We start from the raw sequence: 27,766 nt of genomic DNA on the forward strand, positions 1-27,766 counted from the left end.
GGAGCGGGGAGGAGGGGAACCGTGGCCTTATTTCCCAGGAGAGGCAGAGGAGTCTGCGGGGCAGCCCCCGGGGACCTCGCACGCCTGGATCCTTCCTGACTCCCTCTTTCTCAGAAGGGCCACAAGAGCAGCTGGTCCAGGAAAAAGGACGTTTTATTTCCATAAATACTCCTGCTCTCACTCACGCACCGACCCCACTTCTGCCCATGGATAGATGGGTGAACAAAGCCCAGTGAATGAAAGAGACACGCAAGAACTCCAGTGTAGGACCTCCCTTGGCCAGGAGCCCGGGAGCCCCCAGCTGGGGCCACCGCCTGGGGCATTACCTTTGGGCCAGCCATCACATGACCCCCATAGTCCCCCCACCCAGAGGCCTGACAGCAAAGGGGCCAGGCGGGTAGAGTGAGATCCCCAGGAGGAGTGGGGGACAGGTAGGGGGGCTCCCCGCACTGGGCCCCCTGAGATGGTGACCACAGGGCCACTCAGAGAGAAAAGCTAAGAGAATCAAACCACAAACCCGAGAGTGCAAAGGGCTGGGGGTGCAGGCGTCACCCCCACAGTCACCCGGTTCCTATGGAGGAGGCCTGAGCTGGTCCCGGCTCCAGCCCGGCCCCGAGTTATGGCTGGGCCTTCCCATAAGGCATAAGAGACAGGCAGGGAGGACCCCTCCCCAGGCTGGGGTCCGGGCTAGGCCTGAGGCCCCGGCCCTTGCCCGACAGCCATGCTTCTCCCCCATGACCCCAAGTCCTTCCGGGGCGTGTAGGCCCTCCCTGCTCCAGGCTCCCACCTGTGATGACAGTCCCCACCAGTGCAAACCCAGGCCCGCCTCCTGCTGGGTTTGGCTCCGTAGGGGAGGGGCAAGGATGGTGGGGGCTGCAGGGGTGAGGGGAGAAGCACCAGACCCAGGGGAATATGGCCGTGGGAACACACCCAGGCTGCCATGGCCTCCACCTAGGCTTGGCAGCAGCCAGTCCCGTGGCCCCTCCTCTCCCCAGCCTTCTCGGTTCTAGAGGCTCCCCCAGGTCTCTGGTGGGGGGAACTGGTCCACGTCCCCCATCTCGTTGTAGGTCTGGTCGCCCATGGTGAAGAGGAGCTTGTAGCGGAGGCGAACCTTCTCCTGAAGCAGAGATGGCGAAGACAGAGGGTCAGAGCGGGAGAAGAGGCTGCCCCCACCCCATGGCCACGCCCTGTCACAGCCGGGCCCCTCACTCACCTTCTGGGGGTTGGCAAGGAGCAGGACCTGCGTGATGGCTGAGGGGTGGACGATGGGGTTAAACGCTGGCAGCTCCGTGCCTGAGGGTGGCTGAAGCTTCACCTTCATGACCTGTGGAGGGTCGGAGGGCAGATTGGGACAGCCAGCCCTGGCTTCTTGTCCCCAGTCCCTCAGGAACAAAGCCAGCCTCCTGTGAGTGCCACCCTGAGGACCCCAGGGCCCTGGCCTTGGCTTCCCTTCTACCCCCTGCTCCAGAGAGCTGACTCCACATCCAGCCCCAAATCACCCTGCTTTGAGGAGAGGCACACCCATGTCACCTTGGGGACCGCTGACTGGAAAACAATGTTGCGGATGGGCTGGGGGGCGGTGCTCAGCATGGAAACCACCACCACCAGCACATCGGAGCGCCCAGGCAGCGGGTCTCGCGCAAAGTGGAAGAGGACCCGGAAGCCATGCTGGTCATACACGGTCACCGGCAAGATGCTGCCTGGCAGGGGAGACGGGGAGAGATTGATGGGGGCAGGGGGTGGAGGCGGGGTGCCAAGCCTGAGCCCAGGCACATCCGATCAGCCCCTCACACCCGGCTGACCCCAGGTGCTCACTGCTCTGCTGGGAATGAATGAAAAGACCCAGACCCAGCGTGCTGCCTTGACCCTGGGCAGCAGTGCAGTCAGGGGTATAGTCTGGGGCCAAGATGGGCAGGTGGACTTCTAGCATGATGGTGGAGGCAGGACGCCCACCCTGGAACTGAGTCCTAGTCGGGCTCACACAGTGCCGTGTGGCTGCTCCTGGCATGCTGGAGTAGAAGGGCTGTGCAGGAGCTGAGGGCACGTTCTCGCTGTGTGACCCAGGCACAGTCACTCTGTGTCTCTGAGTTCAGGGTCCCCCAGGCTGCTAAGACAGTGGCACCACTAACCAGCTCCCAAGGACTGCCCTTGTCATCGTGAGCTTACAAGATGGACAGCGCTGAGAAGCCTGGCTGGTCTTCCTCTATCTGGTCATAGTCTGGTGCTGTAAGTGGCCCCTCTTTTGCTCCTGGGCAGAAGCACAGGCTCAGACCTGGGTCTTTATCCCTATGGTCTTGGGGAGACCACCCCCAGACTTCCTGGCCCTGCCTTCCCGGGGAGCGATGCAGGGGCCACCCATGAGAAGTCCCCTGGAGCCACCCTGGAGTTTATTTATTCTTTTGGCCATGCTGCATGGCTGGTGGGATCTTAGATCAAACCTGGGCCCTTGGCAGTCAAAGTGCCAAGCCGTAACCACTGGACTGCCAAGGAATTCCCCATCCTGGAGTTTGGAATGCAGTTCTGTGACACTCCAGGACTGATGAGGAAACTGAGTCCTAGGAAGGCGAAGCGTCTTACCCAGAGGGCAGGGCTGGGAGGGGAGCCCATCTTCCCACCTGCTGCCCCCGATCTATCTTCCAACAGCACAAGGTGGGGGGAGGAGTGGGGTGCAGGCAGGGAGCCGCGCCACTGCCCTACTCACTGGGTTTGATGGACTCCAGAGGCACAGTGATGTTGGCCAGCGAGACCTCGGTGGGCGTGGGCTGCTGCGGAGGCCCGGGGGGCTCAGGGGACACGGTGTGGAGCAGGCCGGTGGCACTGGAGCTGGGCAAGCTGCAGCTGCTTTTATTCTGCAGGTCCCGGAGTGTGAGCCGGGGGGCTGGCTGCTGCTTCTCCCTTATTGGGGGGATGGTACACTGAGAGGTGAATCTTCAGGGCCCAGAAGATGAGGGGCACAGGAACGGCTGGGGTCCTCGTGGTCCCTGACGGCTAGCTCAGACACCCTGTCTCTCTGGCCTTGGTCTCCTCGCCTTGGAGCAGGCAACTCATGCTCCCCCACCCACTTGGGTTCAGAGCCCTCCTTCCTGGCAGCCCTCTGGGTCTTTCTCAGGGGCTGGCAGGCCTGGGGGAGGGTGTGTGAGTGGGGCATGGACTCCTCTCTCATATGTTCCATGCCCTGCCGGATGGGCCCTGCGCCTGCCCTGGTCACTTGTGTCCCTCGAGCCCCAAGCAGCACTTGGCATGCGGTGGTGCTCTGGCCATGCCATTCACTGACCAAACCAGCACTGGGCCTCTTTTTGCTGGCCCGGGGCAGGGGAGGGTCTGGGCAGGGCGGACCCTCACCACCGCACTTGCTGGGACTCCGGGGGCAGTGACTGCTGCAGAAGGGTCTTCCCCAGGAGGTCGAGGTCATCCAGACCACTGCTCGCAGGCGGGGGTGTCTGCGCTGGGGGCCGACTGTCCACACTGGGGGCCGGAGTCGGGGCTGGGGCTTCCGTGCCATCGGATGACTGTTGGGTGTACAAAGGATGCAGGGCGGTGAGGCTGCACTGAAAAGGTGTTGGGTCACCTGGCGCTGCCCTGAGGCCCCCTCCCCTCCTGGCAGGTGACATCTGGGGAAGCAGCAGCAGAGGTGCAGACATCCCCACAGGCCTGAGCCCCTGACTCCAGGGCCACTGGTGGCCAAGTCTGATCTGGCCACACGAGAAAACATCCCATTTCAAGGACCTCAGAGTCACAAGAAAGGAACAGGGAGCCCCTAGCTCAACCCAAGGAAACCCAAGGCTGAGACCTCAGGGAAAAGCGATGAAAGTTGAGGAGAGGCCCACCCACCTCCCTCCATCCGGAGATGGCTGCCCCCCACCCCCACCGCCCATGCCCTGGGCCCTCCTGCCCACCTCTCCCGTCCCTGCCCCCTCAGGATGCCTGTCCCAGCTGCCCTGCCCCACCCCTCCTACCTGGAAGCTATTCCACCCAGCACCATCCAAGCCAGAGAGGGGTGTGGGGTCGCTGAGGCCTACAAGGAGGTGAGAGAGAGGTAAAGGAGCTGGATTTGTGAGCAGAGGCAAGAGAGCTGGGGGGGACTCTGGTCAGGTCAGGGTTTCCTGGCTTCCACCTTCACCCTGCACCCCCTCTTCCAAGAGGTTCAGCTCAAAGGGGACAACCCCCTCCCTGTCTCAGCAGAGAAAAGCAGAAACTGAAGATCCCAAGGGCCCATTCTCTGGCCCAAACACACTTCCTCTCTTGCCGCTCTGAGGCCGACTCAACCACTAAGGCCAGGGTTGAGGTCGCTTTCGTTTGACAGTGGGCAGGTGGGAGCTGGCGTGGGGGGTGGGAGACACTATGTGAGGTCCGTTTTCTCACAGATCCAGGCAGCAGGAATCAGCATCCTGTGCCCGTCCAATGACTGACTCGACGGATAGATACCCTCTGAGCATCAGAAGGGCGCTGGGCCCAAGCCTGACCGAGACTGAGCAACCCTGGGCTGGGCCTCAGGGGCCCTGAGCACAGCATGCAGATGGCGGCCAGGGCAGACATAAAAGCCTTGTCTGCCCTGGCATGTGCCAAAAGGTTGGCTGATGGGGGCAAAGAGGGCAGTGGTCCCTCTGGAAGGGCCTGCTCATTGACTGCTGGTCAGTAGAGGGGAGTAGGTCACCAGGCAGTCTAACCTCTGTCTTGTTTGTAGCAAAGCGTGAATAAGACAGTGAGGCTTGGTGTGCTGCAGTCCAAGGGCAATCACAGAGTTGGACATGACTCAAGTGATGGAACAACAGGCTGATGTGCTACCTGATGGGCAGAGGTGAGGGAGGCCGCAACTGCTGGGCCTCCTCGTCTGGACACGCCTGAGACCAAGGCCAACAATGGAGACTATCAGCTCCCACACCCTTGAGGCAGGCACTGCAGACATGGGCCTCAATCCTCAGGCGACCTTAAAAGGTGGGTGTGGGCTTCTCACACCTCCCTTAGGGATGAGGAAGCAGGCGCTCAGAGGGGTTAAGCAACCTGCCCACGGTCACACCACTGGAAAGCCCAGAGTCTGGACGTGACCAGAGCAAGGCCTGAAGACTGGCGTTCAGACACAGCTCTGCCACTCAGCTGTGACCCTGGGCTGGTGACAACCTTCCTGCGCCTCCGGAGACAACAGCAGCATCTGCCTCTGTCGCTAATGAATCGGACAATTCAGACACAGAAGCACTGGGACACCCTCCCTGGCAGACGGGAAGCCTGTGCTCCCTGCCCCACCCCCACCCCGCACCCTTCCTGCCACAGAGAACCGTTCAGGACGAGCCCCCTTTGTGGTCCCAGGCTTCCTCCACTGCCCCGAGCAGGGGGGAGCTGGGCGGCTGCTGCCCTGCCACGTCGGGTTCTGGTTCCCACATTTTCTTCACTTTGAGCAGCAAGCAGAGGAAGCTGGAGGCTCAGGGCTCTGCTGTGACAGCGGGGACAGGAAGTGCCGAGCACACACAGCCTCTCACAGGGAGGTGGCTTCCCCGAAGCCACTGGCTAGGGGTGGGGTGGGGGCTGGGCTCACACACCCGCCACCAGGTCAGGTAGCTGCCGCCCAGCTCGGCTCGGTTCTCTCAGAGTCTCCCCCGGCTCCAAAGGCAAACGGGGCGGGTGGTGGGATTCCAATGCAGGCCTCGGGACGCCCTGTGGTCAGAGCCTCCCAGGGAAGGGGTGCTGGCTGACCAGCCCGCAGAGGAGACCTCGACCTGGTCCGCTGTCCCCCTCGTCCCCCTCCGCACTCTAAGTCCTCGCTTCCCTGTCCTGGCTGATGGCCGAGTCAGAGCAGCAGAGAGGCTCCCGGGGAGGCTTCCGAATCGGAGGGTCTCACCCAAAGCCCGTGGCCCTTTGAGCAAGAGGCTCAGCTTTCGGAGCCTGGTTCTGGCATCTGTAAACCAGGGGTGCTGGCCTCACTGTGTCCTGGGCTGAGGGGAGCGGGGCTAAGACAGCAGCGTGGTGTGTCAGGGGTGTCCCCGCTGGGACCCTGGCCTTCCGTCGCTTCTTGGAGTCCATCAGGTGTGGGTTTTACCTCAGAACCAATTCGGGAGAACTCAGTCTGACTCGGCTTCCAAGTCACTTTCCTAACATATCCTCTGAGACCCGTGACAGGGTAAGGTTTCCTGTGACAGAGCCCGACCACCTACCTCTATTTTGTCACAACTTCGGGGCCACTGTGAAGAGGTGGCTACTAGGCTCTCGTGCTTCGACGCTCTCAGATGGGGCGACTGCCCCTGAAAGTTGGGAACTCGAAAACTGTGTGCCCAGCTGGGTGCCCCTGCTCTGCCCCAGGGGTGAGCCCGTTTCCCCGCCAGGCTCAGGAGCCCCGACCCCTCCTGTAGTGACTGCAGGCCTGGTCTGGGACTAGCGGGGGTCACAGAGCTCAGCTTCCCTGGAGTTTTTGGTGCTCAGAGCCTAGAGCTCCCCTCCTCTTCCTCTCAGGGGCGAGGAGATTGCTGATTTTTGCCTGGGTAGCTCCAATTCTAGGCTCTAACCTGCTGTAGGGAAGTCCCTTTGTTTTCCCTTAGGCCACCAGAGCCTAGGTGTGGCTGGCTTATCAGAGGTGGGGCCAGCCTCACCCCAGACAGTAGGACCTGGCGGGATCTCCTTCCTTTCTCTGAGCATCAGCCTCCTCAGCTGTGAAATGGCCCTGATGCCCCTCCCCCATTCTCCAGAGGACTCACAGGAGGAGGAGGAACAGTCTGACCTGACCACACTCTGAAAGCTGCCTTATGTGCCAGGGTATCACACCCCACCTGCAGCTGAGCCTGCCCTGCTCCAGGCCCGGCCCCAGCCCCTTCCTCACCCAGAGACATGAGCTCATCATCAAGCAGGGACACCGAGGTGCTGGGCTGCTCCGGGCTGGCCTGGTCGCCAGGGCGGGTGGGCACAGCTGGGTAGGTGGTGCCTGTCGGAGGGAGATCCAGGCCTGAGAGGTCCAGAAGGGCCGAGGTGCTCCCTGGGGTGGGGAAGGAGAGTCAGGCCAGCCCCGGGCGGAGGACATGCAGAGTCCCTGGGGTTGGGGAGCAGCAAGCTCCCCTCCTGGCCACATCACCCTTGCCTGGGATCTGCTTGCCAGGCCCCTTCTTTGGCATGTGGTGTCCCTTCTGCACAGAACGTACTTCCTGCTTCCCTTGTAGTTGGCTGATTGCCTCTCGTCCTTTAAGGCTCCTCTTAGACTCTGCTGTTTCCGGGTAGTGCCCCCCTTAACCTCTCCCAACAGGGCCCATTCTAGCCTCCCCTGGCTGTCGCTTTACCCGGAGTGGAGCTGAGCTGTAATGTTTATGTGTCAAGCCCTCCCTGTGCACTTCTGATAATCAAACTAAGCCTTGGGATGTCATCCAGGCCCGTACAACAGGCGTCAGATTTGTCAAATGAAAGGGAGGCCCTCTTTCCCCAGCCTGTCCTTGCCAGACCCTCAGCCCCCTCCCCTCTGCTCCGCATCCAGACTTCCTCCCCTGCAGCTGCAGGCTTGGCACAGACTCCTCCCCCAGCTCTCCCAGTGGGGGCCTCCCCCATCTTAAGGGGCCACTGAGCTCTGGGACCAGCGCCCCACCCTGGATTCTGGCCGGTGGGCCCTCCCAGCTCTCCCGCCACCTCCTCACCGGGGATAGAGGCAGCGGTGGCGTCGCCGTTGACCTCCTCGCCCCGCACCAGCTGCTTGTACAGGTTGATGACCTGGGTAAGGTTGTCATTGGCTTGCAGGATCTCCGCTGGAACAGGCAGGAGGGGAAGGGCTGGGCTGAAGGACTGTGGGGGCCTCCGGGGGAGGTGGGGAGGATGCCCCACATGCATCCCAAGCCTCGTGGGAGGGGCGCGGGGCTTGGGGACAGCCCATACTGACTCCTCTGCCTCAGGCACCTTGTGACCCTCATCCAGCCTCCGGGCTGCCCCCTGCCAGCCCCTCAACACAGACGCGGGCCCTGGCCTCCAGGCCCCCACACCGGCCCTGCTGTCTGGAAACCCCTGGATCTCCACACGGCTTCACCCTTTCCTGCTTTCCAGTCTTTACCCACGTCACCTCAGGGAGGCCCTCCCTCACCCCCAGCCCCACACCCCAGTTCCTTCCCTGCTCTTCTCCATGCCCCTTACTGCCGCCCAACAAACTGCCAGGCTCACACCCTCAGGCTCCTGTCTCATGGGATAAGAGCTCCTGGGGGATTTGGCTCTGTTTACTTTGGTCACTGCCATAGCCCCGGGCCTAGAACAGCGTCTGCCGCAAGCCAGGTCCTCCGGGGCCAGGGCTGAGGGGGACCTGAGGGGCGAGCCTCCTGGCTGCACCAGGAACTTGGCACGTGGGAGGCGCTCAGGGAATGCCATGAATGGGGGCTGAGATGGTACCCGGACCACTGCCGGGGAGGCGTGGCTCGTGTGGTGGCACAGAACAAGGATGAGACCCTTCCGTGTGGCCACGGGGCCCAGCCGTGGAGGCTCTCAGGCCTGAGGGACTTGCTCTTGATTTCAAGCTCACCCTTACCAGGAGGCAGTGTCCGGACGGAGAGCCTCCGGTCCTCCCTGGCTCTGCCACCACTCTGATGATCTGGACAGGCCACTTCCCTCCCTGAACCCCAGCTGTGAAAAAGGAACAATTCCCCCTCCTGTGCAGCTTACAGGCAGTAAACGAGATGTCTGCCAAGGGGGAGCTTGGCCCATCCTTTCTCAGGGTCAGCCCCTCAGCTTCGCTTCCTTCTTCCTCAAAGTGGAGAAACCCAAGATCACTGCTGGAGAAGGGAGGGGGGGGCCCCCTAGTGGTAGCTCCTTCTAACTGCAGCTCACCTAAGGCCTCGTCATTGTCCTCCGTGTCACTGGCCAGTCGGAAAAGGGTGGGCCGCATGCGCTCACAGCGCTGGTACAATTCCTGGGGGCGGCAGGGCGAGCAGGTCAGGCCGGCGGGGGGCACTGGGGTGGGGGTGGGGAGCCCGGGTGGCGGGGGGTGCACCTTCATGAGGTCCTCGCTGCTCCGGGCTGCTGCTCCGCCCTGGCTGTGGTTCATCACCATCTCGGTCAGCAGCTTCACGTTGTTGTTCACCTCCTCGATGGCGCTCGCCCGCTTCGAGATCTTCTCCATTCGCTTCTGGTCCTGGGGAGGCATTGGCAAACAGCCCCGGAGAGCCCGGGTCAGGCCCGGACCTGAGCCAGGATGCTGCCACCCACCACCCTGGAGGGCGCCCGCTGGGTGTGGGATCAGCCCCTGCGAAGAGCCCCTCGGGGCCCGGACAGGGCACTCTGGTCCAAGAAGCCCCTGGCCCACCCTGTGTTCACTTTTCCTCTCCTCTCGCCAACGCCCTAGACGCACAAGCTCATCAGGATCTCCAGGGGTGGCCCAGGGATCTTTGAGTCCAACACATTTGCCAGGTGATGCTGGAGGCCCGGGGCCTAGATCCACACCTGTGGTTCTACACGACCCTCCCGCTCCCTCTGTCCCTTGAAAGGAGATGCCTGTACTTGAGAGGGAAAGGGAACCTGAGTGGTCACCAACAGAGAAACTAGTGCCAGGACCCCGTGAGGTGTCTGTCGGTGTGTGGCAAGTGGGGGGAGCTCATGGCCTTGAAAGGCTGCTGCAGAAGGGACCCTGCTATCCCGCACCCGCTCTGCTCACCCCGCACGCTTCTTCCTTGTGGAATGAAAGGTGGGCTTGTGCTGTGCTGTCTGATACAGTCGCCCTCCTTGAAAGAGGCTGCCCTGACTTTCTCTGGGTTGTCAGAGCACACAGCTTACCCTAAGATAGCACAGAACATCTGCCTCTGTGTGTCTGGACTGCATTCTTTTGATGACTTACTCTTATCAATAAAAAAGATTTCAGCATGCACCCCCAACACAGGTATACGTCCTTATGAAATACACGTATATTCTTCCTTCTCTGTATACATACTCTATCTTAAGTACAGTAAGAGCTAATTTCTTTCTAACTTTTATAGAAGAGGTAGTCAGTCTCACAGAAGCCAGCACTGGTCAGCTTGGCTGCTGGGAAATGCTTTCTTCTGCACTTACTGACCCTGGCTCTGCCCACAGGGCCCCCTGACTCAGTCAGCCCTTTCTGTGCTGTCACGGCCCTTTAGCTGGGTCACTGCAGAGTTCCACACATATACACAGCTCCCCTCGGTGGCCCAGCTCAACATCCCCTCCCGCCACCTCCTTGAGCCCTGGGCTTGGCTATTACCTCCTGCACCATCTCCTTGATGAGTTTGTTGGCTGCTCGGAGGTCCTCAGGATGGGAGCTCTTCAGCAGGCGGGCCAGCATCTGTGGAGAGAGAGGGACCCGCTGTGACGGCACTCTCTGGGCCTGGGGTCCTATGCTGGCTCCTTTTCCTGGAGGTGGGACATGAATAAGTCACTAAGCTCTCGATGGGGCGGCAAGGACCTACTGACAGTGGGGACTTCCCTGGCCGTCCAGGGGCTAAGACGCCACTCTCCTGCTGCACGGGGTGTGGGTTCGATCCCTGGTCAGGGAGCTAAGATGCCACATGCTGAGAGGCCAATGAAATAAAATAAATGAATCCTATGTTGTTGTTTTTTTTTAAAGAATCTACTAACATCTTAATCTTATGTGGTGGCCGTGGGACAAGTGACACACGCACATAAGTGCTTTCCACAGTGCCCAGCGGAAATAAGTTCTCCACAAATGGTGCGAAAAATTACATTAATGTTGCTAGAGAATTCTTCTGGAAGGAAGTACAGGAAACTCAACAGCATTTACCCTCTGGGACTAGACTGGGTAGAGAGGAGTTTTTTTTTTAATCTTACCTCTGGGCTGTTTTAAGTTCTTGCCCATGAGCACATGCTTCTTTAACAAAAGGCTAGCGAAATTACTGCTGAGAGTCACAGACATAAAGACAGGCAACCTGCTGATCAGCCTATGAAATGCCCGCAGACCAACCCCCGGCCGCCAGGCTCAGGCCCGTGTGTACTAAGCGCAGGGCACCACGCGGGCAGCATCAGCACACGTAAGGGCTTAACACCTGGTGCCTGGACCCGCCACGCAGCCGTGCTCAGTGCGAGCCTCTGATCCAGGGACAGCGCCGCCACGGGCTGGGATCCGCCGACCCTCAAGGGGCCTGGGGTCCTCCTCTGGCCCTCCCTGAAGCCTCACCTTGGATTTCTCCTCATCTTCAAAGATCACATTCTTCGGCCGAGGTGGAGGAACGGGAAAGGCGGCGTCATCTGGCAGCTTGGGGTCGGCCTTCACGATTCCTGCAGTGGGGAGACTGTCTGTCTCGGGGCTGGGGCGGGGCAGGGTATCGGGGCAGGCCAGGGTATCGGGGCAGGCCAGGGTAGGAGGGAGCGTGGAGGCAGGCTTTCTCCAGCAGCTGGTGCTGCCTTTCCGGGTCAAGGCCTGCTCCTGAACTACCACGCCAAGCAGCAGCCAGCAGAGGGCGTACTTAGGAGCCTCTATTTTGAGACCATTCCCCGGGGGGCCACTCTCTGAGGGGAAGGCTGACTCAAACCCATCTTCTCTGCAGCCCATTTGGCCTCAGGCAGAGCCATAAAGAGGCCCCACTGACTCTGTGGTCTTGAGCAGTTAAAGGGCACACCCATGATCTTGCTGACAGGGCCCTGAAGCTGCTGGAGCCCCAGGGCAGAGCAGAAAGGGTGGTCACCCCCACCTCTGGGGCCTCACCCTGCTTCTTCAGCATCTGGTAGGCCTCTGCAATCTTCACCTCCTCAGGGAGGCCAACCGTCCAGCTGTAGAGAAGCTCCAGGATCTTGTTCTTCACCTTCTCTGATGTCCGAGAACCCAGGTACTTCAGGGACCGAGGGGAGAGGAGGCTTTGCATTGGCTGGCCTCACTCACTGCAGCCCCAACCCCAACCCCAACCCCAACCTGGCTGCCTCCCCAGGACTCCCTCCGAAACCTCAGCCTACAGGACTCTCATGTCCCACCTGACCAGCCCGGCAGAACTCCAGGCCCTGCTGCTCCCAAGCTGAGCCGGCCCTGGGCATCCTAGTCCCCCACCTGTTCAGTAAGGTGACAGCAGTGAGACCACGTGGGGACGCAGAGCTGAAAGGCCCAGAGCCCAGCATCTACTCACAGTTGGCTCGTGGAACCCTAACCTCGTGACCTCAGGGAGGAGGAGCCACTAGGCTCCTGGCTGGCCAGGGAAGGAGCAGGTGTGGGACCGTTTGGCCCCAGGCCCCGTTCAGTTTCCCAGCAGTACACTCGGCTGAGGGAACTACCTTTCACACTGATCAACTCCTGAGAACAGCTGCTAGGTCATTCAGCTCCTCGGGCCAAGGGACGGGCCTGAGAGGACGGGCGAAAGGGGTGGGCTCTCACATACCCAACAAGGGGCACCAAACCTGTTCGTGCCCTACAGGAGGACTCTGGGGCCTCAGATCTGAGGCTTCAGGAGCCCGCTTTTTGAAGTGGGGACAGGGAGACCCTCCACTAGACACCTGGGGGGGCACCAGGGCACCCCACCCTGGTGCCCAGACCTGCCACGGGTAGGTCTGCAGGGAGAGGGCTCAGACCCGAGCAGCCCGCACTGGGGAAGCTGTTCTTTCATTACAGTCATTCCTCCCTAAGTGCCGAGCTGCTCCCGAGTCAGCCAGCCACCGGGCAGCCTGGAACATTCTTCCTAGAAGCCCAGCTGTCCTGGATTCAGCTGTGTGAAGGGGACCTTGAGAAAGGGTCTGTGTGCTGGGTCAGGAGGAGGGCAGTCACCCTCCTCTCTCGATCTGGGATCCTCGCTGTTCAACCCCCCATGACAGCACAAGACTGGGCATACGATAGAGGCACCCACCTTGGGAGACACGACCTTGATAAGCTCATTGAGGAAGCGGAACTTGCCCACCTCGTCGTGGAACCTTTTGCCGCAGCTCTTCATGCATGTTTCCAGCACCTGGGGGGGAAGGTGTGAGGTACGGGGGCCCCTGGGAGGGTCAGAGGAGGCAGCCTCTCTCCCACACCTCAGCCAGGGCCCAGAAGTCCAGAGACCAGCAGTGAGAAGGGAGAAAATGACTTGAGGAAAAAAAAGCATTCTGAGGTTCAGAGACCCCTGAGATTGATCACCACCCCTGGAAGACAGGGCCGGGCCACTCTGAGAGCCTGGTGACACCCAACTCACATCACGAACTTAGTCCCTCCATGGCCTGGCCACATCTGAGTACCACTTGTAAATTACTTTCTCACTATTTTCCTTTGATGGTTTTTTGGAAACGTAAATAGGCACCATCAACCTCAGCCTCATCCTAAGCCATGCATATGTGAGAACTAACATGTGAGGAGAGGAAAAAAAAACACCGAAACCCTAACATGTTAAAACAAACACCGAACTATTAAAAGGGTGCCTGGTGTCCTGTGTCCGGAGGCCATCAACAGGCTGGCCTTGGCAGGTCCCGCAATGCATCCGGGAGCTCTATAAACACAGAGATTCCTGGATGCACGTACTACAGGTGTTCTGGTCAGCAGGTCTGGAGTGGGGCCCTGATTCAGCCTCCAGAAGATCTGAGGGACAGCTGGAGCTGGGAATCCCCGGACCAGATGACCGAGGGCTTCCTCCCTGCAAGAGGCCTAACTGTGCAGGGTCTGGGGTGGGATGCCAGCCCACTGGTTCACTGGTTGCCATGGGGCGCTCAAAGGCTGGCACACACCCTTATTCTAGGCCATCTTGGCACAATTCCCTTGGGCTCTAAAGAGGAGTCTGATGGGACCCCAAAAACCTCAGTCCCCGCCCCCCCCACCCCTGGTGCCATCCACATGGTCAGGAGACAGATGGTACTGTGTTTCTCCTTCTCCTCACCGTCAGGGCCTGGACTGCCTCCCACTCCTGCGGGGACTGGATCTTGTGGGCCAACAGCCGGGTGGCAAGTGGAGGCCTGGGGGAAAGGAAGAGCAAAGAGCCAGACTAGTCACAGAGCCCCAGGCACCCTGAGAGTGCTGCCACTCTTCCCCCCGGACCTGTAGTCTGCAGAGGCTCCTGCAGGGCATGCGCAAAGGCCCAACTCCCTCTTCGGATTGACTGGGGCCAGAGACTCTGGCACAACAGAGCAGGGCCAGGCAGGGCGCGCAGGGCGGCAACCTTTGAAAGGCACGAGCTCAGCTCCTTGGCTGGCTTTACTGAGAACTATGACCTGCGTATCCTTGGGTGGCTGTACAGACAAGTACCGAGGCAGGGGCCCAGCCAGGGAGCAGAGCACAACAATGTGCCCAGAACATTCTGCTGGGAGAATGGTGACATCACCTACCCGATCCTAACACAGACATGCCCACGGTCTACAGGGGCCCAGCCAGGGAGCAGAATGCGACAATGTGCCCAGAACATTCTGCTGGGAGAATGTGACATCACCTACCAGATCCTAACTGTCACCAGTGACAGCAACAGCTAACACGTACCGAGTGCTTCATGTGCAAGGCGACTCACCTCCATTTTCCTGCCTAAGCTCCTAAGAGCCCCCTGAAGCAGGCAGCACTATCACCCCCACTTTACAGTCGCAGAGATGGAGGGTCAGAGGCATCCAGTACTCACCCAGGCAACCCCCTAACTGAAGGGATGGGACTTGGGCCCGAGCAGCTGGTCTGGGGACCACGCACGTCATGGTCACACGGCATCCTGAGTGGAGCGCCTGCACTTGTGGGGGGTGCAGCGGAGGTGAAGCACGCTGGGCTGTGCTCCCAACTTCAGCACTACCTGGGAGCCCGCTAACAATGTCCCCCTCAAGGTCCCTGCTGAGTGGTCTAGTCCAAGCCTGGACGCACCACCAACGGACAGTTTTGACAAGCACACCATGTGGGTTTCATGCGGGCAGTTCAGGCTCTGCCTTGAGCAGAGGGTACCCCAACTGGGGAGCATGCAGTTCTCCAGCAGGTCCTCCCCAAACAAGCCTGGGCACGAGTCAGGCAGCCTTGAGCCTCGTCAGGTCTGTGAGATCTTAGGGCAACTGCTGAGTTCCCTGAGCCTCAGTTTCTTCACCTGTAAAATGGGTCTAGTAAAATGGGTCCAGGCACAGAGTGCCTGATGCCATCATTAATCTGGGAGCTCATTAAGAATGCAAACCGGGTCTCAATGCACCCTCATGTCTGCCCAAGGCTGGGTCTGGAGGGTGCATGGCAGGTGCTGAGCACGTGAGCAAAGGACAGGGAAGTCACCTACCCCTCAAAGTCCTCGTTGAGCTGCTCACAGAAGCCGTTGATGCTGGCCCAGTTCAGCTCCTTGTTCAGGGGGTTTGTGGCTCTGTCTGGAGGAGAACAGAGGGCTAGTGTAACCTGGCGAAAGGATACCCCTGCCCCTTTCAGCTCCTGCCCTGGGGTACGACTGAGCACACGGAAAGGCCTCTCCTTGACTCCCTGCCCCAACGGCCCCAAGACCCCAGCACTGACGTCCGTCAGGTCAGAGCAGAGGTCCTGCTGGCCACTGGTTTCCCCTCACAGCCTCTCCCCAAAGGGCCCCACGTTGAGAGAGTGCTCAGGAGCTGCTCCCTTACTGTCACTTCTGCTGTAAGCCTCTCCGCCTGTCTAACCACACTCTCACAGAATTCACTCTCAGAGGAGAGCTAGAGGTATGGGAAAAACAGCCATAGTTCCAAACACAAGGAGCTTCGCAGCTGGGAAGTGGGCCAAGGGCAGCTAGGTTCTCAGTACACGGTGACGGAGGGAGACAAAAGGGTCATGGGAACTGGGAACCAGGGGAGGGGACTCAGGGGAGGCTGCCCGGAGGGGCAGCACAAGAGGGAGTACCAGGCTGGGGATGACATGACTTGGAACAGCTCAAGGGCTGCATGTGAGAAGAGCCGTGGATAATAGCCCAGGGTAAGGCATGAGGGGCGTGATAAGGAGCACAGCTCAGGTATGCCTCCTCCCTATCTAACTGCCAAGGCAGTTTGCGCCTGTGTCCCCCCAGACCTGACCCTCATCGCAGGCCCAAGTCTGCTACTGCATCGCATCGAAGCCGTTTACGTACACGTCGGTCTCCCCCCAGTAAATGAGTGAATGAACATGGGCTTGGTGGCAGGCTGGCAGGGAGAGGTTCTGGGGGAATTCAAATCCAGAGTGGGTAGTGGCTAGGAAAGGGCCAACAGGAAGGGGTGGTAAACAAGGCCAGACAGAACCGCCTGACCCCCCTCAGTGTCGGTCAAACAACAATTAAAGATAAACATGATCCTATTGTAGAACACAGGAAACCACATTCAATATCCTGGGATAAACCATAAGGAAAAGGAATATAAAAAAGAATGTATATATGTGTAGGACTGAGTCACTGTGCCGTACAGCAGAAATGAACACAGCGCTGTAAATCAACTGTACTGCAATAAAATGAAAAAACAACCAAAAAACCACAAAAAACTATTAAGTCAGTCACATAACTTTCCCGAACCTCCATTTCCCCATTTGTAAAGTTGCGGCAAAATAAGGAATGATTTGGGATGACAACATACTCCACCCAGGGGGAGCGGCGGGGGCAGCCAGAGCTGGATCTCTTGTCACCTCCCAGCCTGTCCCGGTCAGTTCCGCCCCAGCATGAGAACTGAGCGGGGGCTGTGGAGGGAACAGCCCAGGAGGTGGGACACAGGAGCTGTGGCCAGGGGCAGGCTGGGGACTCGGCGTGTGGCGCCTGCCTATTTGGGGTCCTGTGCTGTGGCGGAAGGCCTGGTGCCCTAGGGTCTCAAGAGCCTGGCAACCAATCATTCAATTCATATTTATTCAATAAATATTTTGAGTGTGGGGCTGCGGCAGTGAACACAACCCCCATCCTCCTGGAACTCAACAGCTCAGCATAGGAAACACTGACTGCTCAGACAAGCCACCAAACAGGGTGCTGCACGCTGCTGCAGATGCTGTTAGGAAAAACAGATCATTAAAAAAAAAATGGAAAAGAAACTCAGAGCAGAGAGACGGTATAGACAGCGTGTGTGTGTTAGTGGGGGTTGCTGCTCTCTGGGATGGCCCTCAGAGGTCCAGCTGAGCAGAGACCTCAATGAAGCATTTTCCCTGTGCACACGTCTCTGTTCTTGGAGCCCTGCAGAGCCCTCCAGTCCCTGGGAGAAACGAAGCCCCTGCTGACCACTCAGGAATGCCAGAAATAGCTGCCTCCCCGCTCCCATCAACTCTGCCTCCCAGTCCTGCAACAGGGACGGAGCCTGGGTAACATCAGTCTGCAGTTAGAAAGATAGCATGGGGCTGGATATTGCCTACTCAGTGACACCCAGCTGGGGGAACCTAAAACAGGAAGTCTCTTTAAGTGTCAAGAGACACGTGAGTCTGAGTGAGTTCCAGAGTCTGCTCCTAAGTCAGAAGCCAGGGAGGATGAAGCAGTGGCATCACGGGACATCTCTGCATCTGGTTCAGAGCAAGGGCCTCTGGGTCCAAGGAGATCTGACCAACCTCTCTGGGCCTGGCCCTCAACTCCTAGCCCTCTTAGCTCTACCTGGGGGGAGCACTTCCCCCAGCAGGCCTCAGGGCAGAACACCCAGGGAAGGAGGTGTTTCACAACAGGATGCGACTCCACTTTGTCACTCTACAGTGGTGACGATGTCATATTTTACCCAACAAAGGCTACTCTCAGCCCCAATCACTGCAAGGAAAGAGCTTACAATTTTGCCATGGCACCAACAGGAAGAAAAAGAGAAAACACCCTCAGCTCCAGTCTCTCAGAGTCCAGCCTCCTGCTCAGATCAAACTCCTTGGCCTCTCAGAAATCGTCCACTGTTGCTAAACCTGACACCATTCTGTATCACCCATGGCTCAAGGCCTGCTTCTGGTCAGATCTGTCCGTCAGGGCCCTGACCATCCCCCACCCCCAGGTGATTGTGGAGACCTAGACACTTGTGGCATTCCAGAACCGTCTCGATGGCCGCTGAGTGCTTCCTTTCCATGCCCGCCCCCTCCACTGGCCAGACTGACTGTGAAACATCCCTGGAGAAGGTGTGGTTCTGAGACCAACCTCCAGATTCAACGCTGCACAAGACTGGCTTAAAAGGGGTTGTCCATAATTCCAAATCACTCTGTGCGGCTCCCTGGTGTGCCTGGGACCAAAGGGCTGAGCTGAGGGTTGACCCAGAGGCTTCCCTGCAGCCCTGGTGCAGAGGTGAGTGGAAAGGAAGACAGCTGTCACTAGTCCAGGGAGAAGCAAGCCGTGCTCTGAGGACCAGAGTCCAGAGTGGGTTACGAGAGGCGAGGATCTTCTGCAGTGTGAGATAGGGAGGTCAGGTGGACCATGTGAGGGGCCAACACTCAGAAGCCGAAGGAGTGGGGAGCTGGGTCTGAGGAGACACAGGGAGGGATGCACGGGCCTTTGGAGCAAACTCGGTGAGAGGCAGGAAAAGAGTTTGTGGTGGCGGTGCAGAAATCTGAGGGACTGGACTAAGGGTAGTGATACAGAACTTGAAATTACTTCTGGAGTTTGAGACGGGGACCCTCCCAAGCCTGTGGAGTTCAGGGGTTTCTATGTGGCCAGAACTTGGAGTTCCATGGGTTAGTGGGTCCTACCTTCCTGGGTGGGGAAACAACCGAATCTGAGTTGCAAGCTCAAGGAACAGATAGGAGGGAGTCCCATCAGGCACCGCCAGAAAGTGGATTCAGGGCTTTAAGGGTCCCTCCCTCCTGGGTGTGTGGTGCAGCCCTCGGGGACGCTCGCCTGCTCCCTCCCGGGGTCCAGGGAATGACTTGGGTGTCCGCTCCGCGGATAAGTCTGGGCCCGAGGAGGTTGTAAGCTGCACTCTCCATCCCGGGAGTCCTGGGCGCCGAGCTGGGGGCAGCTCACTCGGCCCCGGGGGTCGAGGCCCAGGAATCGGAAGGATGGGTGGCACTCGATCCCACTGCGGGTCCATGCAGCTGGTGGGAGTCTCCCTTCTTCACCCCAGGGTCTGAGGTATGGGTTTGGGGACACCGCCCCTTACCGGGCCGGGGGCGGAGCGTGAGGAGGGGGCGCCCTGTACCCCGCCCCCGTCGGGAAGGGGGCCGCCTAATGCCCCCGGTTCCGGTTCCGGTCCGGCCCGCGCCCCTCCCGGACACTCACTGATTCGCGCCTCCAGAGTCTCCGGCTCCATCGCGGGCTCCATCGGCCACAGGCCCCCAGCCTCGGCACCGCCCCCCGCCCCCCGCCGCTCTCGCGGGACCTCCTTGGCACCGCCCTCCGCCGATTAAAGGGGCAACGTCCGTCCCGACGAGCTGGAGCGGCGCGCCAGAGCATTCGGCACCATAGAGATGAAGACGGGCTTGCCTAGAGCGTCATCTGTTTTCCCAACCCCTCCAAGTGGCGTTAATGTCGCGAGAGCGACTCGCCTCCTGCCTTGTTCAGAGCGCTCGGGAACAAGAGAAAGCCGAGGGACTCGGGACTGAGGGCTGCACCATGGAAACCCTGCGGGACGCTCTAAATCGCCGTGCGTCACGGAGATGCCTATGACCGCTTCCGGAAGAACGTTCTGGGGCCATGTTTCTGAGGGGCTCTGAAGTCACTTCCGGATCCCTGAGCGGATATTCCGTTTAGCTGCAAAAGTGGGGAGGGGGTCCTTAAAAGGGCAATGGCACCTTGGCCGCTGTGAAAATGACGTTTGAGTGCTTACAGTGTTCCAAGCACTGTTTTAAAGTATTGTTTAATGATTTGCTATTTCTCACAACGTGAACCAGATAGTTTGTCTGAGATCACACAAGTGGCAGAGCCTGAACCCTGTACTATCTCTTGCATCCATTCTGCAATCCGTTCATGCACTCTTTATTCGTCTTGTTCTGGGACAGGCGCCGAAACAGAAAGACAAGGCCAGATATTACATCCCCTATCCCTGGGGAAGCCCAGGGATAATGGCAACATAGGAGGGACCCCCTACCCTAAACTGGGGCGGGGATAGGGGATTGCGGGGTGGGGGGTGGGGGGTGTCTTGTCAGGAGGTTTCACAGAGAAGGTGATATTTAGCTGAAAGACAGTCAGAATTCTCCCAGGAAACCTGGAGTGGAAAGGTACTCCAGGTGAGGGGAACCAAACATTTCAGGATTCACAGGATAGAAAGAGGATGATGAGTTCAAATAATTCAAAATAGTTTAATGCGGCTCCAGAGGTTGTTGGCCTGGAAATAGGCCGGGGCAAGATCACGCAGTTCCTGCGTTTAGCTTTTTTTCTTGTAAACTATGCTGGGGGTGTCGTTAAAGACTTTCAACGAGTGGTGATGACAAAGTCAGGCTTTTGTTTTAGAAAGGTCCAGGCGCAACAGTGAGCGAAAGACAGTGACGGGTGCTGGACTGAAATCAAGGAGGGCGGAATGAACAGACTTCTAGGCTCGGTGACTTTTCTGCCGTTTCTCCATCACAGACCCTCTTCATCTGTTTTTTCCCACCCGCGGCCGGAGGGAGCCCGGTCTCCAGGGTCACCCGGGTCCGTCGCCCCCTGGCGGCCCGTCGGGGAACTGATCCATGGTATCCACTCAAGCCTTCGGTCTTCCGGAGGGTTAAAGCGGAGACCGAAACGGAATCTGGCGATTCCGGTTCCGCTTGGCCGTCGCCCTGGCAAGCGACCTCGATTCACCTTGCAGAACCACGGTGACCTCATCAGGGAGTTGCGAGGCATGTGCTGGGTCAGTTTTTCCCCTAAACTCAACCATTCAGCAGACTGGGATTTTTTTAAGATTCTCCCCCACAGGCCATTAAAATTGTACAGGAAAATGATACATATGTTTATTGCATTCCTCAATAAAAGCTGTAACATAAAATGTGCTTAGAGCTCTTTTCCTTTGTTTCTTTTATTACTGAAATGGATTATTACAGAAATAAAATGTAACCGCACTTACCACATTGATTTAAGGCTATATACACTCTGAAGAAGCTGATGTTGAACGGTTCTATGAAGACCTATAAGACCTTTTAGAACTAACACCCAAAAAAGATGTCCTTTTCATTATAGGGGACTGGAATGCAAAAGTAGGAAGTCAAGAAACACCTGGAGTAACAGGCAAATTTGGCCTTGGAATACGGAATGAAGCAGGGCGAAGACTAATAGAGTTTTGCCAAGAAAATGCACTGGTCATAGCAAACACCCTCTTCCAACAACACAAGAGAAGACTCTACACATGGACATCACCAGATGGTCAACACCGAAATCAGATTGATTATATTCTTTGCGGCCAAAGATGGAGAAGCTCTATACAGTCAACAAAAACAAGACCAGGAGCTGACTGTGGCTCAGATCATGAATTTCTTATTGCCAAATTCAGACTGAAATTGAAGAAAGTAGGGAAAACCACTAGACCATTCAGGTATGACCTTAATCAAATCCCTTATGATTATGCAGTGGAAGTGAGAAATAGATTTAAGGGCCTAGATCTGATAGATAGAGTGCCTGATGAACTATGGAATGAGGTTCATGACATTGTACAGGAGACAGGGATCAAGACCATCCCCATGGACAAGAAATGCAAAAAAGCAAAATGGCTGTCTGGGGAGGCCTTACAAATCACTGTGAAAAGAAGAGAGGTGAAAAGCAAAGGAGAAAAGGAAAGATACAAACATCTGAATGCAGAGTTCCAAAGAATAGCAAGAAGAGATAAAGCCTTCCTCAGCAATCAATGCAAAAGAAATAGAGGAAAACAACAGAATGGGAAAGACTAGAGATCTCTTCAAGAAAATTAGAGATACCAAGGGAACATTTCATGCAAAGATGGGCTCGAAAAAGGACCGAAATGGTATAGACCTAACAGAAGCAGAAGATATTAAGAAGAGGTGGCAAGAATACACAGAAGAACTGTGCAAAAAAGATCTTCATGACTCCGATAATCACAATGGTGTGATTACTCATCTAGAGCCAGACATCCTGGAATGTGAAGTCAAGTGGGCCTCAGAAAGCATCACTATGAACAAAGCTAGTGGAGGTGATGGAATTCCAGTTGAGCTATTTCAAATCCTGAAAGATGATGCTGTGAAAGTGCTGCACTCAATATGCCAGAAAATTTGGAAAACTCAGCAGTGGCCACAGGACTGGAAAAGGTCAGTTTTCATTCCAATCCCAAAGAAAGGCAATGCCAAAGAATGCTCAAACTACTGCACAATTGAACTCATCTCACACACTAGTAAAGTAATGCTCAAAATTCTCCAAGCCAGGCTTCAGCAATATGTGAACCGTGAACTTCCAGATGCTCAAGCTGGGTTTAGAAAAGGCAGAGGAACCAGAGATCAAATTGCCAACATCCGCTGGATCATGGAAAAAGCAAGAGAGTTCCAGAAAAACATCTATTTCTGCTTTATTGACTATGCCAAAGCCTTTGACTGTATGGATCACAACAAACTGTGGAAAATTCTGAAAAAGATGGGAATACCAGATCACCTGACCTCCCTCTTGAGAAATCTGTATGCAGGTCAGGAAGCAACAGTTAGAACTGGTCATGGAACAACGGACTGGTTCCAAATAGGAAAAGGAGTACGTCAAGGCTGTATATTGTCACCCTGCTTATTTAACTTATATGCAGAGTACATCATGAGAAACGCTGGACTGGAAGAAGCACAAGCTGGAATCAAGATTGCTGGGAGAAATCTCAATAACCTCAGATATGCAGATGACACCACCCTTATGGCAGAAAGTGAAGAGGAACTAAAAAGCCTCTTGATGAAAGTGAAAGTGGAGAGTGAAAAAGTTGGCTTAAAGCTCAACATTCAGAAAACGAAGATCATGGCATCTGGTCCCATCACTTCATGGGAAATAGATGGGGAAACAATGGAAACAGTGGCAGACTTTATTTTTTGGGGCTCCAAAATCACTGCAGATGGTGACTGCAGCCATGAAATTAAAAGACGCTTACTCCTTAGAAGGAAAGTTATGACCAACCTAGATAGCATATTCAAAAGCAGAGACATTACTTTGCCAACAAAGGTCTGTCTAGTCAAGGCTATGGTTTTTCCTGTGGTCATGTATGGATGTGAGAGCTGGACTGTGAAGAAGGCTGAGCGCTGAAGAATTGATGCTTTTGAACTATGGTGTTGGAGAAGACTCTTGAGAGTCCCTTGGACTGCAAGGAGATCCAACCAGTCCATTCTGAAGGAGATCAGCCCTGGGATCTCTTTGGAGGGAATGATGCTGAAGCTGAAACTCCAGTACTTTGGCCACCTCATGTGAAGAGTTGACTCATTGGAAAAGACTCTGATGCTGGGAGGAACTGGGAGCAGGAGGAGAAGGGGATGACAGAGGATGAGATGGCTGGATGGCATCACTGACTCAATGGACGTGAGTCTGAGTGAACTCCGGGAGTTGGTGATGGACAGGGAGGCCTGGCAGTGCTGCGATTCATGGGGTCGCAAAGAGTTGGACATGACTGAGCAACTGAACTGAACTGAGCACGCTGTCAAGACTCACTTTTTAAAGATGGCATAGATCTGACCAAGGTTCAAATTCTGACTTGATTGCTTTCTAAACCTAGGACAAGTCACATAGACTCCCTAGATCTCAGGCTTCTCATCTGAAACTTGGTTGTGAGAATTCAATGGGTGGGTGTCTGCAAAGCGAATCCCCAGTACATGCTCTCCATCCACTTTCTCTGCTGAACTTTTCTCCTTAGCACTTATTTCCACCATCTATTTCCTTTTTCTCGTTGTGTTTTCTGTCTTTCTTCCCCACCGGAATGTCAGCTCTGTGAGGATGAGGAATCTCAGCTATGTGGTTCACCCATGTATCCTCAAGGCTTGAAAGAGTAGCTGACACATAGGTGTTCAATCAACACCCATTGAATAAGTGAAGGAGTTGAAACTATTATTCATAAGCTTTATGGATGGAAGGGTGCAGGAATGTGCTCTACATTGCCCAGGGAGGGTGTGTTGTGTTTGTGTGTGTGTGTGTGTGTGTGTGTGTGTGTGTGGGGAGCCAGATCCTACTTTTAATGAAGGCTCTAAGCTTGCCTCACCAAGTCCTGGAGAGCAAGAATTGGCGAGGGAGACAGGAAGTGACTGTGAAGGTAAGGCCTGGGCCCAAACTCGGGGGTGGGGTGGGGATCAGCGTAGGTGTGGAAGGAAGGATCTGAGGATGGTGAAAGGAAGGAGGACCAACACAGGAGACAGGAAATGCAGGAATGGGGCCTTTGGCAGCTGTTCTCATCTGCACCGCTTGCAAATGTGTTCCTCTAAGTGACTTGGGGAATCCCTAAGAGTGGATGGGCAAGTAGACATGAGTTGTCCATGAAGCAGCTATAACCAACTAACCCAACTGTGGTTTTCTCTGAGGTGACTGCCTGTGTCAAAATCCCCCGAGGAGCTAATGTAGCATTCAGGCTCCTGGGCAGTTTAAGTAGGACTCTGGGTGTGTGGCCCAGGAATCTACCCTCCAAAATTAGCCTTATTGTATGCTCAGTTCACCCCCTGTTCCCTGAACCCCCTTTGCCTGCTCTGGTTCCTCAAGGACCTTAGATCTAAGATGTGCCCGTCTAGGGTAACACAGACCCATCCTGATGGTCTGACTTTGCGGTGTGGACAATCAGCTGCAACTTAGTGAGACTCTGGTCCCCTACAGCCCCCTGCCCCAGCTCTTGGTAACATCAGCCTCTCCAAGCTCAGAGCTCAGATATACCAGGTAGGGTCACACTTGCTGTGTGACTGAGTTGTGTGCCAACAAGTTTGGAGAATAAGGGACTGGGGACTGAAAGTTCTGAGCAACCCCATCCCCACTCCCATCCCTCTAAACCCATACCCTTTACTAGCTGGTAGGAAGAACTGGTTTTTACAGGAGGGTGTGGAATGGGTTTTTACAGGAGGGTGTGGAATGGGTGAATTTAACTCAAATGACCATTATATTTACTACTGTGGGCAAGAATCCCTTAGAAGAAATGGAGTAGCCATCATAGTCAACAAAAGAGTCTGAAATGCAGTACTTGGATGCAATCTCAAAATGGGAAAGTCTAGAGATCTCTTCAAGAAAATTAGAGATAACTTGGGAAAATTTCATGCAAAGATGGGCACAATAAAGGACAGAAATGGTATAGACCTAACAGAAGCAGAAGATATTAAGAACAGGTGGCAAGGATACACAGAAGAACTATACAAAAAAGATCTTCACAACCCAGATAATCACAATGGTGTGATCATCAGCCTAGAGCCAGACATCCTGGAGTGTGAAGTCAAGTGGGCCTGAGGAAGCATCACTACAAACAAAGCTAGTGGAGGTGATGGAATTCCAGTTGAGCTATTTCAAATCCTAAAAGATGATGCTATGAAAGTGTTGCACTCAATATGCCAGAAAATTTGGAAAACAACAGTGGCCACAGGACTGGAAAAGGTCAGTTTTCATTCCAATCCCAAAGAAAGGCAATGCCAAAAAAATGTTCAAATTACTGCACAATTGCACTCATCTCACACACTAGTAAAGTAATGCTCAAAATTCTCCAAGCCAGGCTTCAACAGTATGTGAACCATGAACTTCCAGATGTCCAAGCTGGATTTAGAAAAGGCAGAGGAACCAGAGATCAAATTGCCAACATCTGCTGGATCATTGAAAAAGCAAGAGAGTTCCAGAAAAACATCTACTTCTGCTTTATTGACTATGCCAAAGCCTTTGACTGTGTGGACCACAACAAACTGGAAAATTTTGAAAGAGATGGGAATACCAGACTACCTGACCTGCTTCTTGACAAATCTGTATGCAGGTCAGGAAGCAACAGTTAGAACTGGACATAAAACAAAATAGTGGTTCCAAATAGGAAAAGGAGTACATCAAGGCTGTATGTATATTGTCACCCTGCTTATTTAACTTATATGCAGAGTACATCATGAGAAACGCTGGGCTGGATGAAGCACAAACTGAAATCAAGATTGCCGGGAGAAATCTCAATAACCTCAGATATGCAGATGACACCACCCTTATGGCAGAAAGAGAAGAACTAAGGAGCCTCTTGACGAAAGCGAAAGAGGAGAGTGAAAAAGTTGGCTTAAAGCTCAACATTCAGAAAACTAAGATCATCACTTCATGGGAAATAGATGGGGAAACAATGGAAACAGTGGCAGACTTTATTTTGGGGGGCTCCAAAACCACTGCAGATGTTGATTGCAGCCATGAAATTAAAAGACGCTTACTCCTTGGAAGGAAAGTTATGACCAACCTAGACAGCATATTAAAAAGCAGACACATTACTTGCCAACAAAGTTCTGTCTAGTCAAAGCTATGGTTTTTCCGGTAGTCATGTATGGATGAGAGTTGGACTTATAAAGAAAGCTGAGGACCAAAGAATTGATGCTTTTGATCTGTGATGTTGGAGAAGACTCTTGAGAGTCCCTTCGACTGCAAGGAGATCCAATCAGTCCATCCTAAAGGAAATCAGTACTGAATATTCATTGGAAGGACTGATGCTGAAGCTGAAACTCCAATACTTTGGCCACCTGATGCGAAGAACTGACTCATTTGAAAAGACCCTGATGCTGGGAAAGATTGAAGGCGGGAGGAGAAGGGGACAACAGAGGATGAGATGGCTGGATGGCATCACCAACTCAATGGACATGAGTTTGAGTAAACTCCGGGAGTTGGCGTTGGACAGGGAAGCCTGGTATGCTGCAGTCTATTGGGTCGCAACTGAACTGTGGCCACAGAGGCCGGTATTATGACCCTCCCTCCACTGGCTGGAAGGAAACTAGGGACCGTGGATTTCACCAATAGGGAGGCAATATGCAAATATTGCCCTACGTTAATTGGTTGATGGACAGATACATACCATTCCTTCTCGAGTTCTGAGATGCGGCTTGGAGCGCAGCTTTGAGGTAGAGGTTACACATGGAAGCAATTATTGAGCTCCCACCTTGTTGTGCCAAGTCCTGAGTCAGGGAATACAGAGGCTAATAACAGGGGCAGGCACCGCCCTTGTGGCACTTACATTCTAGTAAACTGATGTGTGTTAATCGCTCAGTCCTGTCTGACTCTGTGACCGCATGGACGGTAACCCATCAGTCTCCTCTGTCCATGGAATTCTCCAGGCAAGAATACTGGAGTGGGTTGCCATTTCCTCCTCCAGAGGGTCTTCCCGACCCCGGGATCGAACCCGTGTCTCTTATGTCTCCTGCATTGGCAGGCGGGTTCTTTACAGCTATTGCCACCTGGGAAGACTACATAGCATATATGTGCACTCAATAAATGCTGAAGAAAGTTCCGAGTGGTGACCATAATTGTCATATTGGGAGAGTCCCTCAATTCTGTTCCCTAGATTTAGAATTTTGGTCCTACACCTCTCTCCTCCTTTTCCCCCAAAGCTTATAGCTTCAGACTTTCTGTCTTCCCTTCTCTCTCCCTTGGAGCTTTGCCCACTGGCATTTTGACTCCCTGCCTCAGGGGACAAGGACTCCAAGTACAGCAGGAAAGACTTGGATAAACTCCAAGAAAGGACTTCTTGTCTTTTGGTCAGAGTTGCAGCTGCTGAGGGGAGGGAACTGGATACACTTCTCAATGATTCAGAAAATTCCAGAGCTGGAAGAAAGCTTCGAGATAACATATCAAGTCCAGAGCTTTTCAACCTTTTTTATTTGGGGAGAGGGGACAGAAATACAATCTAAGAAATGTGCTTTACACCAGGACCAGGTGAACTCAAGTTTTGCGGAGGCTGCAGTTTGTAAAATTGGGGGACTTCTTAAAAATATATGTGTAAAATTTTGTAGGCAAAATCAGGTATTTATTTAGTGTTAGAAAATGAATTCCTATAAATTACAAACTTCAAAATCCAACAAATACCATAATCATAAAGTCAGGACAACAAGAAATTTTTACTTAACTACCTGACATGTCACTTTAATACCTGTATTTGTAATTTTAAAGGTAATTTTAGGCTGCATGATTTTCATACAGCAGTGACTTTCTTCTATTCTTTTCTATAAGGAGAAAGAAAAGTCAGC

At 55.1% G+C, this 27,766-nt stretch overlaps 1 protein-coding gene across 4 annotated transcripts; it reads right to left on the reverse strand.

Annotated features, from left to right (window-relative positions):
* Positions 1–135: 135 nt before the first annotated feature.
* GGA1 (golgi associated, gamma adaptin ear containing, ARF binding protein 1) lies at positions 136–19,339 on the reverse strand. Of its 4 annotated transcripts, none has more exons than XM_025282893.3 (17): positions 18,951–19,336; positions 15,090–15,174; positions 13,740–13,815; positions 12,741–12,839; positions 11,618–11,741; positions 11,090–11,190; positions 10,160–10,240; positions 8,939–9,079; positions 8,776–8,857; positions 7,605–7,712; positions 6,806–6,907; positions 3,957–4,015; positions 3,343–3,548; positions 2,702–2,895; positions 1,531–1,700; positions 1,214–1,324; positions 136–1,117 (listed from the first exon to the last, which is right to left on the reverse strand). In XM_025282893.3, the coding sequence occupies exons 1-17, from the start codon at positions 18,991–18,993 to the stop codon at positions 1,007–1,009; spliced, it is 1,893 nt and encodes a 630-aa protein (XP_025138678.3). In that variant the 5' UTR covers positions 18,994–19,336; the 3' UTR covers positions 136–1,006. The 4 variants fall into 4 exon arrangements, with proteins under 4 accessions (XP_025138678.3, XP_025138677.3, XP_006071446.3 ...); XM_025282892.3 differs by having other exon boundaries at positions 6,806–6,958; positions 18,951–19,335; XM_006071384.4 differs by having other exon boundaries at positions 3,343–3,509; positions 6,806–6,958; positions 18,951–19,334.
* Positions 19,340–27,766: the final 8,427 nt, after the last annotated feature.

This window comes from Bubalus bubalis, chromosome 4 (assembly GCF_019923935.1).
Source record: "Bubalus bubalis isolate 160015118507 breed Murrah chromosome 4, NDDB_SH_1, whole genome shotgun sequence".
NCBI classification, from domain to species: domain Eukaryota; kingdom Metazoa; phylum Chordata; class Mammalia; order Artiodactyla; family Bovidae; genus Bubalus; species Bubalus bubalis.